This window comes from Drosophila yakuba, chromosome 3R, assembly GCF_016746365.2.
Source record: "Drosophila yakuba strain Tai18E2 chromosome 3R, Prin_Dyak_Tai18E2_2.1, whole genome shotgun sequence".
Classification (NCBI taxonomy): Eukaryota; Metazoa; Arthropoda; class Insecta; order Diptera; family Drosophilidae; genus Drosophila; species Drosophila yakuba.
The window spans coordinates 27,993,782-28,015,163 of NC_052530.2; the positions used below are offsets into that span (position 1 = coordinate 27,993,782).

The 21,382-nt window shown below is 44.1% G+C and overlaps 7 protein-coding genes across 8 annotated transcripts; 3 read left to right on the forward strand and 4 right to left on the reverse strand.

The window, feature by feature from the left end:
- The first annotated feature begins 90 nt into the window (after positions 1-90).
- On the forward strand, positions 91-733 carry LOC6538701 (iron-sulfur cluster assembly 2 homolog, mitochondrial). Its single transcript, XM_002099180.3, has 2 exons — positions 91-250; positions 311-733. The coding sequence occupies exons 1-2, from the start codon at positions 207-209 to the stop codon at positions 684-686; spliced, it is 420 nt and encodes a 139-aa protein (XP_002099216.1). The 5' UTR covers positions 91-206; the 3' UTR covers positions 687-733.
- LOC6538702 (protein phosphatase 1 regulatory subunit 21) lies at positions 689-2,463 on the reverse strand. The gene is made up of 5 exons (XM_002099181.3): positions 2,248-2,463; positions 1,816-2,169; positions 1,571-1,750; positions 996-1,517; positions 689-939 (listed from the first exon to the last, which is right to left on the reverse strand). Exons 1-5 carry the CDS (start codon positions 2,323-2,325, stop codon positions 850-852), a joined length of 1,224 nt encoding a protein of 407 aa, XP_002099217.1. The 5' UTR covers positions 2,326-2,463; the 3' UTR covers positions 689-849.
- A 448-nt stretch (positions 2,464-2,911) lies between these two features.
- On the reverse strand, positions 2,912-5,451 carry LOC6538703 (protein takeout). The gene is made up of 4 exons (XM_002099182.3): positions 5,184-5,451; positions 3,738-3,827; positions 3,522-3,672; positions 2,912-3,433 (listed from the first exon to the last, which is right to left on the reverse strand). The coding sequence occupies exons 1-4, from the start codon at positions 5,263-5,265 to the stop codon at positions 3,001-3,003; spliced, it is 756 nt and encodes a 251-aa protein (XP_002099218.1). The 5' UTR covers positions 5,266-5,451; the 3' UTR covers positions 2,912-3,000.
- A 787-nt stretch (positions 5,452-6,238) lies between these two features.
- Positions 6,239-9,015, forward strand: LOC6538704. The gene has a single exon (XM_002099183.4). The coding sequence runs from the start codon at positions 6,814-6,816 to the stop codon at positions 7,639-7,641; it is 828 nt and encodes a 275-aa protein (XP_002099219.1). The 5' UTR covers positions 6,239-6,813; the 3' UTR covers positions 7,642-9,015.
- Positions 8,070-11,964, reverse strand: LOC6538705 (serine/threonine-protein phosphatase alpha-1 isoform). The gene is made up of 5 exons (XM_002099184.4): positions 11,531-11,964; positions 11,038-11,386; positions 10,368-10,653; positions 10,160-10,307; positions 8,070-9,902 (listed from the first exon to the last, which is right to left on the reverse strand). Exons 1-5 carry the CDS (start codon positions 11,577-11,579, stop codon positions 9,751-9,753), a joined length of 984 nt encoding a protein of 327 aa, XP_002099220.3. The 5' UTR covers positions 11,580-11,964; the 3' UTR covers positions 8,070-9,750.
- Positions 11,965-12,111: 147 nt separating this feature from the next.
- LOC6538706 (zinc finger protein DZIP1) lies at positions 12,112-14,749 on the reverse strand. Of its 2 annotated transcripts, none has more exons than XM_039375721.2 (5): positions 14,480-14,749; positions 13,642-14,426; positions 12,855-13,582; positions 12,643-12,796; positions 12,112-12,581 (listed from the first exon to the last, which is right to left on the reverse strand). In XM_039375721.2, exons 1-5 carry the CDS (start codon positions 14,571-14,573, stop codon positions 12,135-12,137), a joined length of 2,208 nt encoding a protein of 735 aa, XP_039231655.1. In that variant the 5' UTR covers positions 14,574-14,749; the 3' UTR covers positions 12,112-12,134. The 2 variants fall into 2 exon arrangements, with proteins under 2 accessions (XP_039231655.1, XP_002099221.1); XM_002099185.4 differs by having other exon boundaries at positions 12,643-12,799; positions 14,480-14,744.
- A 347-nt stretch (positions 14,750-15,096) lies between these two features.
- Positions 15,097-21,382, forward strand: LOC6538707 (acetylcholine receptor subunit beta-like 2). The gene is made up of 11 exons (XM_002099186.4): positions 15,097-15,288; positions 15,520-15,713; positions 15,769-15,897; positions 15,955-16,140; positions 16,197-16,329; positions 16,393-16,520; positions 18,496-18,671; positions 19,348-19,500; positions 19,625-19,704; positions 20,363-20,469; positions 20,949-21,382. The coding sequence occupies exons 1-11, from the start codon at positions 15,231-15,233 to the stop codon at positions 21,162-21,164; spliced, it is 1,560 nt and encodes a 519-aa protein (XP_002099222.1). The 5' UTR covers positions 15,097-15,230; the 3' UTR covers positions 21,165-21,382.

Below are 21,382 nucleotides of genomic sequence, written 5' to 3' on the forward strand. Positions count from 1 at the left end.
TCTGTAAGATACAAAAATATTTAAACCTTAACATAAAAAAAAAAACAGCACAGACACAAACCTTGATAGCCCAATTGGGATGTATCGATAAATTTGTGCAACTATCCCCACTTGTTATCGAGCGAAAACAGCTGAATTTGTTTGGATTACGAGATAGTAAATAGAAATATTGAAATAACATTTTTTGGCTGTGAAATCGTGAAATTATGGCGTTCCTACTGCGGCAAGTGGCCAGAACCGGATTCCAAAGGTGAAATTAGCTAGAAAATATGCCCGACAAACTCCACAATAAGTGTTTGATCTTTTATAGAAATCTAATCCTAATGCGGCATGCCACCGCCTCCACATCCGCCAATCCCGAGCTGAGTGTCCAGGTGAGCGAGAGCTGCTTGAAGCGACTCCGCGAGATCTGCGTGGACGGATCCTTTCTGCGTGTGACCGTCGAGGGCGGCGGATGCTCCGGCTTTCAGTACAAATTCGATTTGGACAAGCAGCTGAACGAGGATGACCGGCAGTTTGGCGAGGGTGAGGCCAAGGTGGTGATCGATACCGTCTCGCTGGAGTACTGCAGCGGCGCCACCGTGGACTACCACAGCGAACTAATACGCGCCGGCTTTCGGATGGTGGCCAATCCGCTGGCGGAACAGGGCTGCTCCTGCGGCTCCTCATTCTCAATCAAATTGTAAACTTTAAACTTTAGAGAATTATTTAATACATATAGAATGTTCAGTTATATACACGTCGAGGGTGGACAATAACAAAACAGAGGGGGAGCGGGCGTTCCCAGTTAGTTATTTTACAACAATATACAGTAAAGCAGCTGGGCGGGATGCGCTGCGCTGTCCATGCTCACTTGCAGGCGGCCAGCTGGTCACTTAAACTAATGACCTGCTCCGTCAGCACGCTGATTTGCTCCTCGTAGTTAATACGCGTCGTGGTCTAAGTAAATACAAGACGTTACTTGGTTCTAATCGCTGAAAACTGGGACAACTCACCAACTCCTCTTCGAGCATTTGCAGGGCTCCCCCCAAACTGGCTAACTGATCGTCCTTGGCCTTCAGTTCGTGCGTCGCGTTCTCCAGGCAGTTTTGCAGATGCTGCACCTCCAGCTCGTAAGATCGCAGCTTCGACTCCGCTTGCACTTTCAGTCGCATCAGATCCTCGAACTTCTTGCTGAACACACTGTAAATGAGTTGCTCCTTGGAGGGCGGCTCGGCTGGTTCCTGCAGTGAGTCTCGCGCCCGCTGGCTGCCTTTCGTTTCCGGCTCTGCCGGTCGAACGGTGACGCCCGCCGCCGCCGTGCTGCAGCTGCACATGCTGAGATCCTTGCTGGGGTTCGAGACAAATGCTTGGTGCAGCTTGGCCACTTCAAATTGAGCCCTCCAATACGCCGCCTCCTTCTCGAGCAGCGCAATGCGATCCTCGGAAGTGAGTTGGTTGCTATTCGACTGCTGCTGGAGATTGTGGAGAGGAGTATTATCGCTGCCGGTGGCGCTCAGTGCATCCTCGCTGCCAAGCTGAAAACACATAAGTCTTTAGGTATTGATTTTAAGAGAGATCTTAGTCTTACCATGCTGGCCGCATCGACAAGCTTAGTTTCCAGCTCGCTGTTCCTGTGCTGCAGCGTTTCCACCTCCTTCCTGAGTCGCTTCTCCAGCTCGTTCTGATCGCCGATGCGCTTCTCCAGCTTTTGTTCCAGCGTTGCGATGCGCTCCGTGTGCAGCAGCAGATCCCTTTGCTTGTCGTCAATCTGTGCATAGTCATTCGAACCATAACTCATAACAAGTACTTTGAGTTTCATCCCCTGTGCCTTACCAATGACGTCAGCTGCGCATTCTCCATGATTTTCTTCTGCAGTTCCTCAAAGATGAGCGCTTCTTGAGCGGCATCCGATGGTGGATCGGCTTCTGGGCGGCTACTATTGTTCTGCAATCCCCGCCTGCCGCCGGAGTCCTTGTCCTTCTTCTTGGGCTGCTCGTGCACCGAGATTTCTTGTTGCAGCTGGGACACCCGGGACTCCAGCTGCTTGTTGCGAAAGCCCAGAGAGTCCACCTCCTGCTCCGTACGCCGCAACGAGGTGGCGTACTGCTGCAGCTGCTCCCGCAAGCTGGCCTCCTTGGACTGCTCCTCGAGCACCGCCTTCTTCAGCACCGTCGCTTGGGCCCTCAGCTAATTTGGCGTTTATTTCGGGGATTAATTGGATTAATGGGCGTTAACTGTTGCTGCCGATTTGGGGCGGAATCCTACCTTTGAGTATTCTGTGGCCAGTTTCTGGTACTTGGCCTCCGGCACGGTGCCCTCCATGGCCAGCGATTTCTCTGCCATCCAGGCAGGCTTTATGGTCTATGTGGGTACCGGCGATGGCTTTCTTCGCACGGTTTCTAAATTGTTTTAAACAAATCGACCAACAAATAAAGCTGGCACTGCAGTGGGCACAGCCACACTTTCGCTGAGAATACCAAAGCGCTATGGTCGGAAATGCTTTAATTTCTGCTAATGGTCACACTAAATTTTTAACGGCTTTTTGAATAAAGAAAGAAGAAGAAATTTACATTACGAAATATTTATCGTTTTAATCTTTTTACATTTTTTAAGAATTAACATAAAAATATTGGTTGTATACACAAACATATTGAATATATGATATATATTTTTATACCCAAAGCTTGCATTCACATTAAAAAAGTCATTGCAACCTTGACCGCTCGGTTTTCAGAGAAGCGAACTGTTTTTCCCTTTAATAGGCAGCAAATATTTTGAATAATCTTGTTTACAAGCAATAAAAAGGGTGGCGAATAATTAAGAGGTGTGAAAGGTTGAACTAAAATGCTGTTGATATATGTAAAATATATATATTTGTGACTAAGCTGATGACTAGCTCCAAAAGGGCCCATTACAATAAACACAGCAGTTTTATATCATTAAAGTCCTTTATTAACTATGTAGTAACATAAATTAAGCATTACACCTAATAGGTACGCAATTGAGAGCTCGTAGCACTTAACTTAAAAATATATTATCGAAGGGCACTTTCTCGAACAGTTTGTTCGACAGCTCCCTGAAAATGATGCCGAAACTCTTGGCATAGCCCACCTTCAGCTCGTTGAAGACCGTCTCCCAGTTTTCGTTCAGGAAACGATTCATGCCATCCGATAGGGTTTTGTCATTGAAGAGGTTCTCAAAGTTCATGTACACCCTCTTGGGATCGAATGACACGCGGTAGTCCTTCAATCGCATGTACTTGACACCATCCTTCTCGAAGGGTTCACCGATGAGGCGATGCTCGATCTTGGTGTTGATCAGCGTGACATTGGCCTTGCCATGTCCAGTGATGGGCAGCAGGAGGATGCGGCCGGACATCTCGTAGTCGCCAATCATCTCGATGCGGTCCGTTCGGCTATCACAGATAATCAGGTGCTTGTCCAGATCGGTTCTGCAAACATTACACATTCGAAAAGTAAGTCAATTCAATATCATGGCATTTATGAAAATTGGTTATATATTCTAGCCTGGTTACCCACCTGTACCGCTGGATCTTGCTGGTGGAGATCATGTCGTGCACCTTCACATTCTTCAAGGCCTGGCGCAGATTTATTGGCGCATTGCCGGCGTCTATAACGAGTTTCTTCACGGTCAGCGGCTCGAGGGGCGGGATGCCGAATTCCTTATTGCCTGGCATGCAATGGATGAGGGATAACTGCAGGTCTGCCAGTGACCAAATCGCAGTGATTACTCACCCGCTTTCAGCTGCTGTATCGCCACATTGACGGCATCCACCAGACATTTGTCGAAGTTCGCGTCCCGTTTGCACTTGGGAAAGCCTTCGGCTAAAAAGTCGAGATAAAAATCGGTTAAGTCGCTTGGTCATGACATTGAAATCTCGCCGCCTCGCGGATTGCGGAAGTGCCACTGCCAAAAAAAAATAAATAAATATAGCCGCCTGCAATTGGGCCAGCATCCATTGGCCAGAGTTCGTTGGCCACAAAAAACTTGTTTGTAAACAAAACAAAAGTGTCGGCGACAAAAAAATATATATATATATGTATATATGGATATACATGAGAAAAAGAAGTGAGCTAGCATATTTTAGTGGCTCAATGTCAAGTTGAGGGGCCATTTATCATGAATACATTGAGCAGACAAAGGCACACATGACCTATGCCAACGGTTTCATTAATCAGCTACACGGCGAGAAAAATTCCATAAAAATTCCGTGCTAGGGCATGGAATGTGCGAATTAATTAACACACACATCAATGGCCATGCGGTTACATATGTCCTTCTCTGCGATAATCGTGGATTTGTGTCACAAGCGGAAGTGTAAGTGTGAATGTGGATCAGTGGACTGTGCTCTGTGGTCTGGACCGTCAAACTGGCCTGGCCAAGAGCAACCTGTTTGCAGACAGACGATGGCTTCAATTGCATAACACCCGTGTACAGTGGACTTCGGTGGCTGGAAACCTCTGATGCCGCCAAAAACCGATCTTAATTGATCTTGACCACTTAGCAGCACGCAAATGAAGCGCATAATGTCTTATGGTCGTTTGTTTTAATATCTCGCCTCAATTATTCTCGTCTTTTAAGTGCCACAACTATTATCTTGGAATTAGCTGATAGCACTTTTAATCACTTCATGGAATATATTTTTTTGTTTAATTTTTTTTGGTGATTCCCACGCTAATTTTTATTGCTCATACCTGACTTGCTTGCTTTCTTGCTTGGATTTAAAATGTTATACTGCCTAGATTAATTTTTAACAAAGTGAAAATGGTCTATGAATATTGTAAATAAGTAAGCATATTATAATTCCAATATAAATGTGATATTATTCCTATATTGCCAGTAGCTAATCCGCAGATTTTTACTGTACTTGCTGTAATGACACTCCAAATTTGCAAGCAACTATTGGCGGCACTAAAGAATCTTACAGAGATCGACCTTCAGGTCTGCGGGCCAAAACGCGAGTTCCCAAAAAGAAACGAAAAATCGAAATTAAAGAGCCATAAGCCACATCGATCACGTTTTAACCATAAATGTGGTGCCAAGCAAATAGATGTAGCCGAAGCATAGCGCCAAAGCAAATACGATCTATAGGTTTTTTGCACTTTGCAATAGTTGTTGCTGGATGTGCTTAATTTATTTGATTTTTATTTATTTATTTTATTTTTTGGTGCAGTACTTACGCAAATCTTGCGCAGCCGTTTCAGTAAGTTCCTGCGCAACCGCAGCGATTAGCAGCAGCATTAGTAGCGTGTATTTTGACATATTTCGTCCGGGGGGATGTACAAAATCGGATCGGATGTACGAAATCGATTGACCAAGAGCCACTACCAAACTTCAATTGACACTCGGCACCAGAAGAGATGTTTCCACGAGCGCGCGCGACTGCCGTATCGGTTGAGGTGACAGGTGGTTCTGGCCGGAGACTTATCACTGTGTACACGGGATGCGTACGCCGATCGTCTTTTTATACCGAGCTTCAGTTGGCTTTCTGAACGTCGGTCGTCGGACATCGGAGAGCTTTTGCGAGTCGAAAACCCATCGATTTTCAATCGCACCGAGCTTTGGCCCATTAAGCCAGCCAGTGAGCGAACCACTTTTGCTTTCCGGCTCGCTTGTTTTGGCCAGGCCAAGACAACCAACCACCACCACCACCAATGACCACTGGAAGTGGAAGCCAAGTGACGACCACGATGACGACGATCAATGACCGAGCCACCCAGCAACCCTGTGTTGCCCTTTCGATTTCATTTTCCCCCGCGACTCGGTTCATTGAACCTTACCTGGTTGTCATCGTAATTAAGGGCCTTTCTATGGGGTATATTACTTATCCAATATTCACGCATCGCTCTCTTCGAGGAAGTCAAATCGATCAACGAAATCCGGGCACTTGAGCGGACTTAGAGCACATTCTACAAGTGCACAGGAACTAGTTTTTATTGGGTCAATATTTGGCAACATTTGTGTGCTGAAATCAACAGTCGACTTCTTGCACAAATGGGTAAACTAATTTTGGGTTAACCGAATTGGCTAATCTTGTGGGTTGCTACCGCTAAATTAAATGCATAGTTTGGATAAACAGGCATCATTAAAACTGAAAAGCCGAAGAAGAGGTAAATGTAAATCTTAAAACTTTAAGATAAAGGCAGTGAGGGAATGCAATTTGCAAAAATGTTTTAATATTTTTTACTTTCATTCATTTTTAGATCGTTTATAACCTTTTTTTTTTGAGATTAAGTGTGTACTTTATGATGGCAAGCAAAATGGAGTTATTGTGTGTTAAACACATGTAATAACTTTAAAAATTATAAAGATTTTTGTTCTCGCTCCTTCGATTGCATTCTGTTTTTCCACAGTTTCCCATCAATCTCTTTTCAGCGTTAACAACACTATTCTTTGATTGTAATTCTTCACTTGACTTCGTGGTGCCGAATTCAAGTTTGTTGCCTAAGTCTTTCGTTTGGCCAGCACATTCTTTTGTCCAACTGCGCTTAGGCATGAGTCTGCTAGCAAGTGTTTGGCCAAAAATAAACAGCCCAAGGACCTCGACATGTGTCTATGGAAACTGTTGCAATTGTTGTTCAAATATAAACAAACGATATGCGAGTGCTTTGCTCAGCCGGCTAACGGTATATGCTCGTATGGTATGATGATTGGTGATAAAGTACCAGGCCATAGGTGTGGAAACCGGTTGTCGGCAGTTGTCTCTTAACATTCATCGGGCACGCAATCACTTTTGGGGAATAGAATAATCTGAAGAAGAAGTAATTATCACTGGAATCATCGGGAAAACTAGACGCAATTAATATCAAAATGTACAAATGCTATTGCGGCGTAATGGGAACAGGAAGTGAACGGCAGCAGCAACATCTTGCGCTGCATCCGGAGCGAGATCAGCATCCACGTGGCGATCTCAGGTCGGTGACCTCATCTTCCAGACAAAGCCTGCGACCCACCCAGTTTATAAAGCGTCCAAGCTTGAAGACCCCGCCCAGATTTGGCCTAGGACACTCCAGCACGGAGCTGGTCAATGACTTCAGTCGCCGCAACTCCACAGCCACCACGGTGAGTCACTGCTCCAGCTGCAGCTGCAGCTCCTCCCAGCAACGCCAGCAAAGCAGGGCCAAGGTTTTGCGATGGGGCTGGGAACGAACAGGCGGTATTGACACCTCAAACACCAATCACCATGATGGATACACGGACAATCGGCGGCTTTATGAGCAGAGCGCATGCGTCGCCAGTCGCCAGAGGAGCCAAGGTCAGGGTCAGGTTTACAGTGGCAACTCGACGCCATCGCCACGCCCAGTTCAGTACCCCAACCAGCAGGCCACGGATGAGCTGCAGCAACTGCAGGCCCTGCAGCACTTCCGCCTGATGAACGTCGGCGAGTGCTTCAGTGATGGCCGCCAGGATGAGCTGCGTCTGCAGCGGGCCTATGATAAACTAAGTTGCGGTAACTCGGACAAGTGGAACAAGGATCGGGCCAATGAGAGCAGGCAACAGGAAGTGACAAGCACCACACCCTATGCCCTGAGGCAGAAGCTGCTCCAGCTGAGGCTCCAGGAGGAGGAGCGACGTGGCAGGGGCACGGGAGCCACATGTGCTCCTTTGGGAAAGAGTTGCGCACTGCGATACAACTAAACTAAGTGCAATATAAGCTACATTAAGTGCAATAAAATATAAAAATTCCTTAGATTGTAACACTAATTATAAAGATGTCTAAATAAGAAACTAACATGCATTTCACTCAAGTAAAAACACATCTCGAATTTCATATTTATTGCTAGTATGTATTTCAATTTTTCTTTTAATAAAACAGTGCTATTTTGTTACAAGTGCTTCGTCATTGTGTTCATTTTGTTAAATTTTATTTTTTTTTGTTTAATTTTTTATCTCTTTTTAAATGATTTTTTTTGTTTGTTCGCTTATTTTTGCAATTTACGCTTTGAATGCATTATTAATTTACCCCATTTGTCTTTTCTAATTTCCTTCGTGAGGTCAATTACACTTTAATTTTACGATATTACGTTATAGATTTCTTATGACTCGTGTTTTTTTTTTTTTGTTAAGTTTTGTTTTAGGGTTGAAAACAGCCGATGTCGTACTGGATCGCATTATTACAAGTACATATATATATATAGTCGTAAATATACGCTGAATTCATTACAACATTGAACAGAGTACTAGAGTGTGAAATAGACGAGGACTCATACTTTTGCTTTTGTTTTCCATAGGTTACGCGATTGTTGTTATATTAGGTTGTTTGTTAGGTTTGTAGGTTGTCGGGCGGGGGGTGGATTGGATTATACAAACGAAACCATTTTGGGTAAGTTGCGTCCGGCTGCATCGCTCCGGATCGCTGCCTGCCTGGGCATAATACTTTAATACTTGTAATTGAATGTGGCGGCCTTTAGCACTAGAATGTTGCGACGTTAGTCGTTGAATGCAAAATACATGGGGTATACATAAGTATACTTGTACAATAAACAGTGAAACGGTGTGTGCCTGTGTTTTGTTGCGCTGCTGTTTACAAATATTTCATTACTTGCATATTTTCGTTTCGATTTTGTATTTTTGTGATTTTCGTGTGAGTTTCACATGCACTTAATGGGTCTCTGGGGCTGCTTTCCTTTCGCGTGGGCGGGGGATTTGAAGGGGGTAACATTATCTGCCTCGTCGCTGACATCAGCACAGCAGAGAGCACACAGTGCCGCTGAAAAGCGTTCGCCTTAAGGTAGATTTTCTTTCTTTCTTTTTTTTTTTGTATATAAACATACTTTTCAGGGTTTTCCTTAAAATCGTGTGTGCGTGCTTGCATGTGGGCGGGGTATGTGCGTGCGTGTGTGTGTGTGTGTAACGCAAAGAGTTAAAAAAATATTCACAATATTTGTTTATTTTAATATTTTTGGTGTAAACAATTCAAACTTATGTAGCTTGCAACTTAAATTGCTTTCCTCGTTTTAAAACTAAGTAAACATGTATCGATGTAAAATTTCTATGTCAATATTACAAAAATAAATCGTGCCTCGAGTACATATGTAATATGTATTAACCTCAACTCACATTTTAAACGCATTCTCGTACAGTTTAATTAACATAAAAGTTAACATTGTTACCATTTGCTAATATTCTTTTAGATACGGAAAAACAAGGAAGAACAGAGGAGTGTGGTTAAAAACCATTGCCAAAAGACTGTCGAAAGTGCCGCCAGGATTGGCGTAAATAAAATGCTGTGCGAGTTTGAAATGCAAATTAAAATACAACCGGTGCGTGCACTTATCGTATCTACTGTACGGTACGGGTGATCTGAGCATGTGTGTGTGTATGTCAGTGTGTGTGTGAGTGGGTGTGGGCTTTGCGCAAGGAAAAACTATAACAAAATTAATACATTAGGAGATAAAATATTCTTGCTTATGCAGTGTCTTACACTACCATTAGTTTGAACTAAAGTGTCTCGATTTGTGTTTTTTTTCTTTTTTTTTATCATGATTTCTTTTCATTCGTTTTGTTTTTCTTAATTGTTTTGTTTTTTTTTCTTTTTAAATGAAAAATAGGCTAATTTGTGTAGATTCATATACCCCTTATAACGTTGCTCACGATTCGATTACACGTATTTGATAAAAACAAACTTTCTGCGCTCTCCGTTGAATGTGGACACGGATTCTCTTTTCCATTTTCCCTAATTTTGTTTTGGGTGTGTGGCCGTTTGTAGTTGCTGTTGTATTGTGCTTTGTTCGAGGTGTGCAGTGTTTATTTTTTCTTGTTTTTATTGTTGGCCCCACGTGGCGGTGTCAAAGGACGTCCTGAGCTGCCAAAGTTGGGATAAACAAATCGTCGCTTGTCGGCGGGTTTCAATATCTGGAAGGAGCACATCAATGTGTCGTCCACGGACATCATGGCACCTGCAAACGTAATCAATAATCATTAATCAATTCATTAGAAGCGGTTTGTCGTTTATGGGTTTGTGCTATTCTCGGTATTGATTATTGATTATTCTAAAATGCGCATTTTCCGAGTGGAAATGAAATCTGGTTGCCAGCTTTCACTTGCCAACAGGTTATCGGCAGGCAAAATCATACAGTACAAGGGTGCATCATCGTTATTCTCCAAATAAACAAGGTTTATCTCCGACTAAAGTCCCTGAACGATGAACACTTACCCGCGTTGTCGAACTCCCCGCAGTAGTTGGGCGCCGAGAAGAGCGTCACCAGCTGACGTTTGGCAAAGAATTCGTAACCATCCTCCACCACCTGATGAGCCCGACAGATCAGGTCAAATTCGTGCTTCTGTAAAAATTTACCCACAACCTGCAAAAAAGAGTGTGTTTAAACAAATTTGTGGACAATAGTTTAATATGATGAACCCACCTCTGCTCCAAATGTGAAGCTCACGCCGCGATCATTCTCGCCCCAGCCCATGGTATCCTTATCGGGATCCGACCACAGCAGATCGCAGAGCAGTCCCTGATCGGGCACGTCTGTGGGACGCATGATGCGTCGTATCTGCTCCATGGACGACAGATCAGGACTCAGGCCGCCGTGGCAGCAGAAGATCTTCTCATCCACGATGGCGGCCACCGGCAGGCAGTTGAAGCAGTCCGTGAACGTTTTCCACAGTTTGATGGTGTAGCGACGTTTGCACTCGTCATAGAACCTGCCAATTAAGTGCAATTAGTTGAGTAATTTTATGGATTATTGCTATAGAATGTGGCATTTACTTTATGCATGTGGAGTATGTCTAATTTAATTGATATAAATACAGTTGTGTGCGTCAGTAAACTAGAAAGTATTAATAAGCTTGGACGCATAGGTAGAAATCAATATGTCTGGGAAAAGTTTAAAGCTCACGTAAACAATAAACAACTATTTGTTTAGTAGATTGTATAAAAGTGCATAGTCGGCGGAAATAAATAGTAGGCGGAATATGAACTGCAATCAAATGAGTTTGTTTGCTGTAATCTAAACTGGACCCTAAATCGGTTGCAATCCCTGTTGGGAACCCACTCCTCATGTAGCTTCATCTGGAATCCCCACTTACCCGTAGATGCGGTTGATGCTGGCGCACTCGTGGTTGCCGCGCAGCAAGAAGAAGTTCTCCGAGTACTTGATCTTGTAGGCCAGCAGCAGGCATATCGTCTCCAGGGACTGCTTGCCACGATCGACGTAGTCGCCCAGGAACAGGTAGTTTGACTCGGGCGGAAAGCCGCCGTATTCGAACAGGCGCAAGAGGTCGTAGTATTGTCCATGTATGTCGCCGCAGATCTTCAGCGGTGCCTCCAGCTCCAGCAGGATGGGCTGCGACAGGAATATCTCGCGGGACTTGAGGCACAGGCTCCGGATCTCGCTCTCTGACAGCTGCACATTCTTTCCCGGTCGTGCGCCGCGCACTGAAAATGGCAATGAAAACAGTGAAAATTGCATTGTGGTGATAAGAGTGGGTGGTTTGGGTTTGGCAACCATTTGTGTATATGGGATGGGGTTGGGGTGGGTAGGGGGTTTGCAAGGTAATCAAAAGTTGGAGCACCACCTACCCTCCAGCAGACGCGAGATGATGCTGTCGATGTTCATGATATCCGACATCTTTGTGGCCCGCTTGCTGCGCTTCCCGAATTTCGCTTATCCGCCGATTGCTACTGCAACTGCTATTACCCGTAAGCCGTGTATTTTCGGTATACGTTCGTTATGTATGTTATTTCATCGATGGGCACGGGCTGCGTGCGCCTGTGTGTGTGTCTTGCGCCGTGTCCGTGTGCGGTTGGAAACTCGGTGCTGCGCTAATCTCGCCCTTTTGTTGCTCCGCCGGATGCAAGGATACGCGGATACACTGCCTCGTTTGCTGGCCCCTCTGAGGTTGGCTGACTGCAATCGTTCCGATTCCCACGCCAGTTGCCCTTTTATTGCATTTAATGCACGTTTTACTCGCGACGTACTAAAAAATTTTCATCTACGTTGGTTAGTGACGTCGATTGTTTACAGCGCGCTCGATAGGCTATCGATTGCACCGCACGCAGCTATCGGTGGCAGATAGTGTGACCGGAAATTGCAAATTAATTTGAAATTTTTTAAGATTGTTACCCTGTAATAAAATTCACATAAAAATAAAAAAAAAAGCTTTTAGAGCAAAGATTTATTGACTCATTTTAGGTTATCATCGCTGTCATTGAAGCTCTTTCCGTCCTCCGTGGTGTTGAACATCACCCGCTTCCTGGGCAGCGGCACTGGACGCGAACTCAAGGACGACTTGGAAGCTCCTCGCACAGTGGCCGCCGGCTTGACCAGGATCTCCTCCAGACGAGCCTTGAAATCGCGACTAACTAGTTTGCGAGGACTGGAGCTTCGCGACTGCTGCTCGCTGCTATCCGTTTGCTCATCCGTCTGCTCTTCGTCCTGGGAGCTGGCTACATCCTCCTCAGACTTTTCAGATGTCGCGGATCTTGCGATCCTTTTGCCAGGTACCTCCATGGGTTTCAGTGGACTCTTGTGCTTCAGCAGCATTTCCGCACGTTCCGAAAACTTGGCGGAGCAGAGTTTTTCAACAAACTTGCGTATGCGATTTCGAGTTGCATAAAAATGTGGATATTGCTAATGGGTATTCAAAAATGGTCAATTGTTCATGGTTAGTTTTTGGGAGTTATGGCTTTACCAGTTTCAGTTTGTTGCGGTGCTCCGTCAGCTCAGAGTTTACCCTTTTCAAAGAGGTATGGGAAATCCCCTTGGACTTCATGTCAAAGCCGTGAGGCATCAACTTCCGGTTGACCATCTTCCGGGCATCCTTGCGTGTAAGTGGTTTTTGGGGACTTCTAAAAGTATGCGCATTATTAATGCTTTCAGAAAGGTTGACATCAAAGGACTCACTTGATAATCCTTCCTGAAGGTTTGATCGTTTTTGGCTTGGAATCCTCCCGTGGTGCTTCTGACTCGGAGGCGGAAACCTCAGTGCCCTCCTCTGTCAGGCTACGCTCCTCTTCATTCTCCGTCTCCTCTTGGCTGAGACTCTCGCTGATGTCCGTCGCTTCCCGCGCTTCCGGCTTACTAGAAACTGGTTCCCTTGGTGACTTCGTATAAGTTGGATTGCTGCCGGAACTACCAGCACTTGGCAGCTCCTTCTCCACCACTTGAACTTGGGTCACCAGCGGCGGAAATGGTTTCACCGGACTCTTTCGTGGCGCCTCCTCAATGGAATAGGTGTCATCGTCATGTTTCTGCTTGAGGAACTCGCTCTCCACCTGCTTGCGTATGCGATCAATGTTGGTTTCCTCCTTGAGAACCACTGGTTTGGGTATTTTCGAGGCAGCGGGCACAGTCTGCACTGGCTGTGGTGGCACCTTTTGAACACTCAGCTGCTTAAGCTCCCGCTCCAGGGCCTCCAGTTTCTCCTTGTAGCCCACTTCCAGGTGAAAGACCACCTCTTCCAGCCGGTGTGCGCTGATCTTTCCAATCTCTGCCACCTTCTCGGTGAGTATGCGCTCCAGATCCTCCAGACACGGTGTGGCCACCCGTTCTTCCAGCGGAGGCGTGCTGCCGGAAGCCTGTTTATTCTGCTCGAGCGCTTGGCTCAGACCCTCCAGCCGCTTGTTAATGTCCTGCAAGGATATCAATTGTGGTGGTGCTTCTACAACGAGTAAGGAATAGGTGATCCTACCTGTATGAACTGCTCGTTGCTGTGCTTGAGCTGCGATTGCCACTCCTCGAAGTTGCTCAGTCGCTCCGCCAATCCTGTGAGTTGCTCCTTCCTTTCGCTGGCCTCGCTTTGCCTGGCCTCTCCGCTGTCCTCGTCCTTCTCCTTCGGCTCTGCCAGATTGCTTTGAATGCCCACGGTGCGCTGCTCCTGGCGCGGACTTACCCGCTTCGATCCCGTGCTCCGCTCCTTAATATTCCGCTCGGCGGCATTCAGGCGCTCCTTAAGCTGCTTGATCTCCAGCTCCATTTTGATGGTGTTTATCAGGTGGACATCGGTGGCCTTATCCCTATCCTTCTCCTTCCCCGTGGCGGATGTCAGACTTGGAGGTGAAGCCACACGATGCTTGCGACCAATGTGTACATTCAGGGCCTCGTTGCTGATGAAATTCTTGGTGCACAGATGACAGGGGTAGACCACCTCGCGAATGGCCTCGATCTGGGTGATTCTTTTGTGCAGCTGCACCACCTCGTTGTTGGACTCGCTCAGGGACTTGCGCAGCGTGGCTATCTCCTCCTGGGCCGTTGTGTGCGCCTCCCTCAGATCCGTGACGCATTCGTCCAGGTAGGTGCGACAGCACATCAAGTACTGTATGGCATACTGTGACATCACAAAGTACTTGGCAATGCCGCTGTCCAGAATGTGAGTTTCCAGCACAGTGCCCAGCGGAGCCTCCGAAAGATGGGCCAACGCCTTGTCCACCAGCTCGAAGTTCTGCTCCCTGAGTATCCTCTCCGTTTCATAGGATCCTGCCAGAAATACCTCTATGATTTATCTCTTATATTTTCATTATTTTCCTTACCCATTAGCCTCCAATCCAGCGGACCATCGCGATACTGTCGCAGTTTGAAGCCCGTTTCCCGGACCATCTGCGGATATTTGCCCTTGAATCCCATTTCTCTGTAACTGAAACACCCACGATGGAAAAAAATCGAAAGTTTGTTTACTTCTTCTTCGCCTTCTTTGTTTTGCTTCCGTTCTTTGCCAAACTTGATTTCCCACTAGTTTCCCTTTGTTTTCCCCAGTTTTCGGTTACGCGTTGTCAAAGCAACCAGGTTGTCAGGACGACAGGTGCGAAGTAGGGTTGTTGAGCCTTGGAAATTTTTTATAAACTAAGTATAACAATCTGTGTATAACAGAATGAGTTTAACAAATATTTTTGAACAAGTAGGATATTATAAAAAAATGTATTCCTATTATAAAGATTTAGCTTTAACCTTTTAGTAATATCAGTATTAATATCTATTTTAAATTTTTAGTTATTTTAGGTCTTTGCAGTATCTTTGCATCTTTTTGTACGTTTTTCTACAAATAAATTCAAAAGAACCGCGCAAGGCACGATATTTTGCAGGATCCTTTTAGATAAAACTTTTGGGAGCTATCGAGCATCTCCTTTAAAGCAACTGTCAAGAGGCACAATTCAGTTGTGATTGGACTCTCCAACCGTGAGGTTGTGTTAAAAGGAAACTCCTAGCAAAATGCATTTAGTTTAGTTCAAGAACTTTAATTATTAGCAATAAATTGCAGAAAAAGCCAGTGAAAACAGCAACAAAATGTGGCATTGGAGTTTGTTGTGTGTTTTCCTACTGGTGCCGCTGGCCAATTCCACGGGTAAGCTGGGAAAACTGGTGCGTCAGTGCGAGGAAAATGCTGTGAAAATTCCGATACCCCGATGCTGTATCTGAAGTATCTGACAGATGTCAGGAAGCTGCGCCCACAAGAGAGCTAGAGAGTAGCGCCTGCGCAGAAGTTTGTTTTGGGATATTAACCATTTGTTTGGGAAATTAACTTGGCATTTTTCTCTGTTTTTCCCCGAATTTCCACCACTTGCCACCTCCACAGCTCCAATAAGTTTTGAGGCAAATCCGGACACCAAACGTCTCTATGATGATTTGTTGAGCAACTACAATCGCTTGATTAGGCCCGTTGTGAACAACACGGAGACACTGACGGTTTGGTTGGGTCTGAAATTGTCTCAGCTGATTGAGGTCAACCTAAAGAACCAGGTGATGACCACCAATCTGTGGGTGAAGCAGGTAGCTATCACAGCCATATACTACTATCATCTATTATAAATATATTTCATTTAAGCGCTGGTTCGACTACAAGTTGCGCTGGGATCCGGAGGAATACGGCGGAGTTGAGCAGCTCTATGTGCCATCTGAGCACATTTGGGTGCCGGACATTGTGCTATACAACAACTGGGATGGCAACTATGAAGTAAGCTTCCATTGCCTCAATACCGTCTTCATACTCAACTAAAAAATGCATCATTAGGTAACGCTGATGACCAAAGCCACTCTGAAGTACACAGGCGAGGTCTTTTGGGAGCCACCTGCTATTTACAAGTCTTCCTGCGAGATGAATGTCGAATACTTTCCGTACGACGAACAAATCTGCTTCATGAAGTTCGGCTCATGGACCTACAATGGTGCCCAAGTGGATCTCAAGCATTTGGATCAGGTTACGTTTGTAAGCAATTTCAATTAAATAATAAATAACTGAATATTTTTTTTTAGGTTCCTGGCAGCAACCTAGTGCAAGTTGGCATTGACCTCACGGAATTCTACTTGTCTGTGGAATGGGACATACTGGAAGTGCCGGCTACCAAGAATGAGGAGTATTACCCCGATACCCTGGAACCATTTTCAGGTACGCTTATATTGTTATGCACCTAATATACTTGCATTTATAATTATTATAAACCATATTCAGATATAACATTCAAGTTGACCATGCGGCGAAAGACCTTGTTCTATACCGTCAATTTGATTGTACCTTGTGTGGCTTTAACTTTCCTCACGGTGTTGGTATTTTATTTGCCCAGCGATTCGGGCGAAAAGGTAACGAAGATGGATCCTCTAAACTCCAATAAAAATCTCAGAGTGATATCCTCTATTTTGAGCACGTTGCATGTTTTTGTTCATTTTATCACGTAGACGTAGTTTTCCTGTAGCTTAGAAAACTGAAAGGTAGCTTTTGTACAAATGTTTCTTAGATTTCGTACTAAGTTTTTTAATATTTTTCAAATAATTTTGTAAAATAATTTCCAATGCAAACTCACTTAACTACTCCCTATAAATTATGACACTTGAAAACAATAACTCTACAATAAACCTATACCTTAGATGAGCTATCTTTTTCATATGCACAAATCGTACTCCTTTCAATTACTTTAACTATCACTACCCAATCTTTCAAGTCTGCTATCCTAAAGCTGAGCTCTTGTACTCTCTAGCCATGTACTACAAAATTCTAAATTGGCTTTTGAAAATTTCTAAATCGAATACTTTCCAAATTCTTGCTGAGAAGAGCTCAACTTGAACTTCCTGCTCTTTTTCAATCATAAACTCTCTCTATTTTACGCTCCAATTTTTAACTAATGTGTATATCATAATGATATTTAGCTTTTTCTATCTATCCATCAAATAATCAGCTTCGCATTCGCAGCAGCGACTCTCAGAATTTTTGCAAGCAGCACACAGATATTCAAGTTCCAGAAAAATATATATGAATATATCATACATATATCCTGAATACCAAAGTTTTTGCTGAATATCCTGTGTGCTGTCCTGAGTTGAGAAATCTCATAACGTAAATTTTCATCGAATGCATACAAATGCGCATCGATATCGACATTGAACCAAATCCGAATCCGTATCCGAATCGAGTCGAATTCAAAATGTCAAAAAGCCACTTTCATATCGCGTATCTTGTAATTAAGCAGCGCACTCACACACTCACTCAAACACACACACACACACACCTAGGACACCTGCATTCAGCACAGGCACACCTACACCCACACACATTCACCACTTTTAACACACACTTACAAACACGTACTGGACTCGTGCAGTTTGTTCTTGAATTCATTTTATCGTTGCCCTGGATTTTGTTCGTTCAGTCGTATTGCTCAAGTAAAGATACATACATGTTCCCATCGAGATTGATATATGAACCCGATTGCAACTGAATTTCAGTTGTTTTTATATAGCATGTAATTCTATTGAAAATCATAAGGTGGATTAATATATAATATATATCGTAGTATATACTTTCTGGGTTCCATATTGATATATCGCTTTCATAATTGGCAGTATTTTCAAAAGTCAGCTTTGTTCTTGTAGCTATAAAATAATTTCTCAACCAGACAGTCAGAAATTAAATATAAACTCAGTTTGCGTGTCAAGAACTTAACTACTTAAGAACTTTTCCCCCAAAAAAGATAAAAAGTGATACAAACTACGCGAATCTTTTTATTGACACAAATACACTCGTACGCAGAAAGTTCACATGTAAACGTAGTAAAATGCGCTTTGTTTCTTTGATTTTTTTTCGGTGTTGATTGTTTTCGTGTAAACTTCGAATGATTGATTGATGTGGGTGGGTGTGTGCGTTTGCGAGTGTGTTAGTTGTGTGGGTCCTTAGCTTGGTCACAGGATACGCGTTGCAGTCCTGCAATCCTGAAGTACGTAGCCATTTTGTTGTTTTAAACCAATTGTTTGTTAAAGTATTCGTATGTTTATTTGATGGCCTTGGAGTGTAAATATTACAAGATATTTGCTCCTTGGACAATTATATTTTTCGTACCAGTAATTGGCTTAAATAATTAAACAAATTATTATGATTGTGTTATCATTTGGTTGTTGTTATGTGTTCAATGTCGTTGTTGGTTGATTGTTGGTTTGATGGTTTGATTGTTTGACTGTTTGACCGTTTGACCGCTTGATGGCTCGTGTTTCTGTCGGATCGAGTGGACAGCCGATAGCCGTGAGATATCGACAGGTGGAAATTGTGTAAACATCTCGTTGACAGGTTACGTTATGTATTTCGATACTCGTGTCGTTGACCGTGTTTTTCCTGCTCTTGGCCGAAATTATCCCGCCCACTTCGTTGGCGGTGCCCCTGCTGGGCAAGTACCTCCTCTTTACCATGATACTCGTCTCGCTCTCCGTTTGGACGACGGTCTGCGTGCTGAACATCCATTTCAGGTGAGTTTCGAATCGGGGAAAAGGTCTGGGAAAAACCTCCTTTCAAATCCATGATCATGCCCCGTACCACGTACTTCGTACTTTATATCTTGTACCTTGTACTTCATACTTCATACCTCGAACCTTGTACTTCATACTTCATACCTCGAACCTTATACTTCATACCTTGTACGTTGTACTTCATACATTATACCTTGTATTTATACTTCATACCTTGTACTTCATACATCATACCTTTACGTTGTACTTCATACTTCATACCTTGTACCTTATACTTCCTACCTTGTACGTTGTACTTCATACATCATACCTTGTACCTTGTACCTTGTACCTGGTACTTCACACTTCATACTGTGTACCTTGTACTTCGTACTTTGTACCTTGTACTTCATACATTGAACCTTGAACTTCATACCTGTACCTTGTACTTTAGACCTCGTACCTGGTACTTTATATCTCGTACTTCATACCGTTTACCTTGTACTTCATACTTCATACCTCTTACTTCGTACCTTGTTCGTTGTACCTTGGCCTTCGTACCTCGTACCTTGTACCTCGTACTTCTTACCTCGTACCTCATTTCTGCAAGAGCTAGATAGCTCGTACTTCCCATTACTTTGGCGAGTTTCCTTGCTTTCGCTGGTATATTTCCAATGCCTATATATCTGCGGCACAGATCGCCCTCCACGCACAACATGTCGCCGCTGGTGCGGAAGCTCTTCCTGCACTTCATGCCCAAGCTGATGATGATGCGCCGGACGCAGTACACCCTGCCCGACTACGACGACTCCACGCCGAGCAATGGGTACACCAATGAGATCGATGTGCGGTAAGTGGCAACTCGCGAAATTGAAAGCAAACACTTGACTTTGGCCTGCCTGTTTGTGTTGTGCTGTGCTGTGCTGTGTGTGTGGCATGGTGTGGCATGGCACTGCCTGCTTTCCCCCCTCCAGTGACAGCATCAGCGATTTTCCCAGCGAGTTTAAGGACAGCCAGGATGGCGCTTACGATAATGGCATGCAGAACTCTGTGGGTGAGTGCGCCAAATCTAACCATAAAACACACAAATATTTTGCATGTCTGCCGGCATCAAATTGAAATCAAATACATCACACACACACACCCATACACACCCATTCATACACAAATCTGAAAAAATAGCAGGGCAAATAATGCAATAAAATGGGGCGACAAAAACCGCTTATGCCGTCGAATTTGAAGCATGGTCGTGGTCAAAGGCATTTCAAAGGGGAGTTTTTCAAAGAGATAAATGACGAAGTATTTGTGTTCATAATAAATAAAATAATACAAGCATATAACCAACTAGAACAGATTCCTGAAGCTTGTTAAAATATATATAAATGAAAAATTAACTTATGTCAAAGCAAACTTCCTATGCGTTTTCATACCTTGCCCTTAAATGTCATGCTTCATCTCAAGGATGTGCATAATTTAGTTGCTTCGTTAAGCCAGAGTCCTTTTGCCCGGCGGCGTTAATTTGCGTCCTGAAAGCGAACAAAATATTTGTCCACTCATGCGAATCCACAAATGCTCACATACGCGTACATACAAACATACATAGATGGATGCATAGATAGCCGGCGGTTGGGATTTTCTTGATGCTCACATTTATTTATTATTCCAATATTTTATTTCAATTTTTTTGCCATTTCATGGCGGAAACTTGACAGATTCCGACAATGTGATACCGCGCAACTTAACACCCGAAGTGCTGCAGGCGTTGCGTGCGGTCAGATTTATTGCGCAGCACATCAAGGATGCCGACAAGGATAACGAGGTGGGTACACAGGCTCCTCGACTTGGCCGCCATCTCCGTTCCCATTTGTTGTTGCCCATTTTTATTGACGCGTGTCCTCCTCAAAGATCCTAGATGGTGACTGCTGGCTTCTGGCTTCTGGCTGGTGGATGATGGCAGGAGTCCTTGGCTTTGTTATTGTTTACATGGCCATATTTTTTTGGCGTTCTTTCGCCTGGCATTTTTATTATTGTTTATTGGCCTTAAGTTCGAATTGAATGCATTGAACGTTGAGAGCCAAGTCCCAAATGTGCAGCAAACAATTGTGAAATATTAAATCATAACTTTACACTTTTATTGCGTTTCAAGTTTATTGAAAGCCAGCCGCAGGGCCATATTTTATTAGGCCGACAAGTAAATGTATAAAACCAATTTCGTTCAGCCGCAAAAACGATACGATACGAAACGAATGATATTAAAACTCTATTTTATATATTTTTTTATTGTTTCATCGCTCGCAGATTGTGGAGGACTGGAAGTTCGTATCGATGGTGCTGGACCGCTTCTTCCTCTGGCTCTTCACGCTATCCTGTGTGTTCGGAACCTTGGCCATAATATGCCAGTCGCCATCGCTCTATGACACCCGTTCGCCCATCGACCGCCAGCTGAGCGAGATTCCTTTGCGCAAAAACAATTTCATGCTGCCGCCGGACATTGTCCGTCAGGTCCTAACCTAATTGGGGTCCCGGGATCCCGGACTCTTCCCGTCTGAGTTAACAATGCTTCCGAGGCTCGGAACTGTTTTTTATGATGCGCAATCAAATCAGTTGCTTCCAACTCACTTGGCACTGCAGCAACGATTTATGTTTAAGTGTTTATCATCTTCTCGCAAATGCTGTAAACCCAAATTAGCTATAAAACATGGAAACTAAAAAAAGAAAAATTCTGTTTTAAA

Coding starts and splice junctions, on each gene's coding strand:
- LOC6538701 (XM_002099180.3), top strand. CDS start 207: ATGGCGTTCCTACTGCGGCAAGTGGCCAGAACCGGATTCCAAAG. Junction 251..310: donor GCCAGAACCGGATTCCAAAG/GTGAAATTAGCT, acceptor GATCTTTTATAG/AAATCTAATCCTAATGCGGC.
- LOC6538702 (XM_002099181.3), bottom strand. CDS start 2,325: ATGGCAGAGAAATCGCTGGCCATGGAGGGCACCGTGCCGGAGGCCAAG. Junction 1,751..1,815: donor ATGCGCAGCTGACGTCATTG/GTAAGGCACAGG, acceptor GACTATGCACAG/ATTGACGACAAGCAAAGGGA. Junction 940..995: donor AAATGCTCGAAGAGGAGTTG/GTGAGTTGTCCC, acceptor GTATTTACTTAG/ACCACGACGCGTATTAACTA.
- LOC6538703 (XM_002099182.3), bottom strand. CDS start 5,265: ATGTCAAAATACACGCTACTAATGCTGCTGCTAATCGCTGCGGTTGCG. Junction 3,828..5,183: donor AACGGCTGCGCAAGATTTGC/GTAAGTACTGCA, acceptor TCGACTTTTTAG/CCGAAGGCTTTCCCAAGTGC. Junction 3,434..3,521: donor AGCAAGATCCAGCGGTACAG/GTGGGTAACCAG, acceptor TAATGTTTGCAG/AACCGATCTGGACAAGCACC.
- LOC6538704 (XM_002099183.4), top strand. CDS start 6,814: ATGTACAAATGCTATTGCGGCGTAATGGGAACAGGAAGTGAACGGCAG.
- LOC6538705 (XM_002099184.4), bottom strand. CDS start 11,579: ATGTCGGATATCATGAACATCGACAGCATCATCTCGCGTCTGCTGGAG. Junction 11,387..11,530: donor CATCTCGCGTCTGCTGGAGG/GTAGGTGGTGCT, acceptor TGCCATTTTCAG/TGCGCGGCGCACGACCGGGA. Junction 9,903..10,159: donor CGGGGAGTTCGACAACGCGG/GTAAGTGTTCAT, acceptor TTACGTTTGCAG/GTGCCATGATGTCCGTGGAC.
- LOC6538706 (XM_002099185.4), bottom strand. CDS start 14,573: ATGGGATTCAAGGGCAAATATCCGCAGATGGTCCGGGAAACGGGCTTC. Junction 13,583..13,641: donor GCAACGAGCAGTTCATACAG/GTAGGATCACCT, acceptor ATATCCTTGCAG/GACATTAACAAGCGGCTGGA. Junction 12,800..12,854: donor CCTTCAGGAAGGATTATCAA/GTGAGTCCTTTG, acceptor GCATACTTTTAG/AAGTCCCCAAAAACCACTTA.
- LOC6538707 (XM_002099186.4), top strand. CDS start 15,231: ATGTGGCATTGGAGTTTGTTGTGTGTTTTCCTACTGGTGCCGCTGGCC. Junction 15,898..15,954: donor ACTGGGATGGCAACTATGAA/GTAAGCTTCCAT, acceptor ATGCATCATTAG/GTAACGCTGATGACCAAAGC. Junction 16,141..16,196: donor ATCTCAAGCATTTGGATCAG/GTTACGTTTGTA, acceptor ATTTTTTTTTAG/GTTCCTGGCAGCAACCTAGT.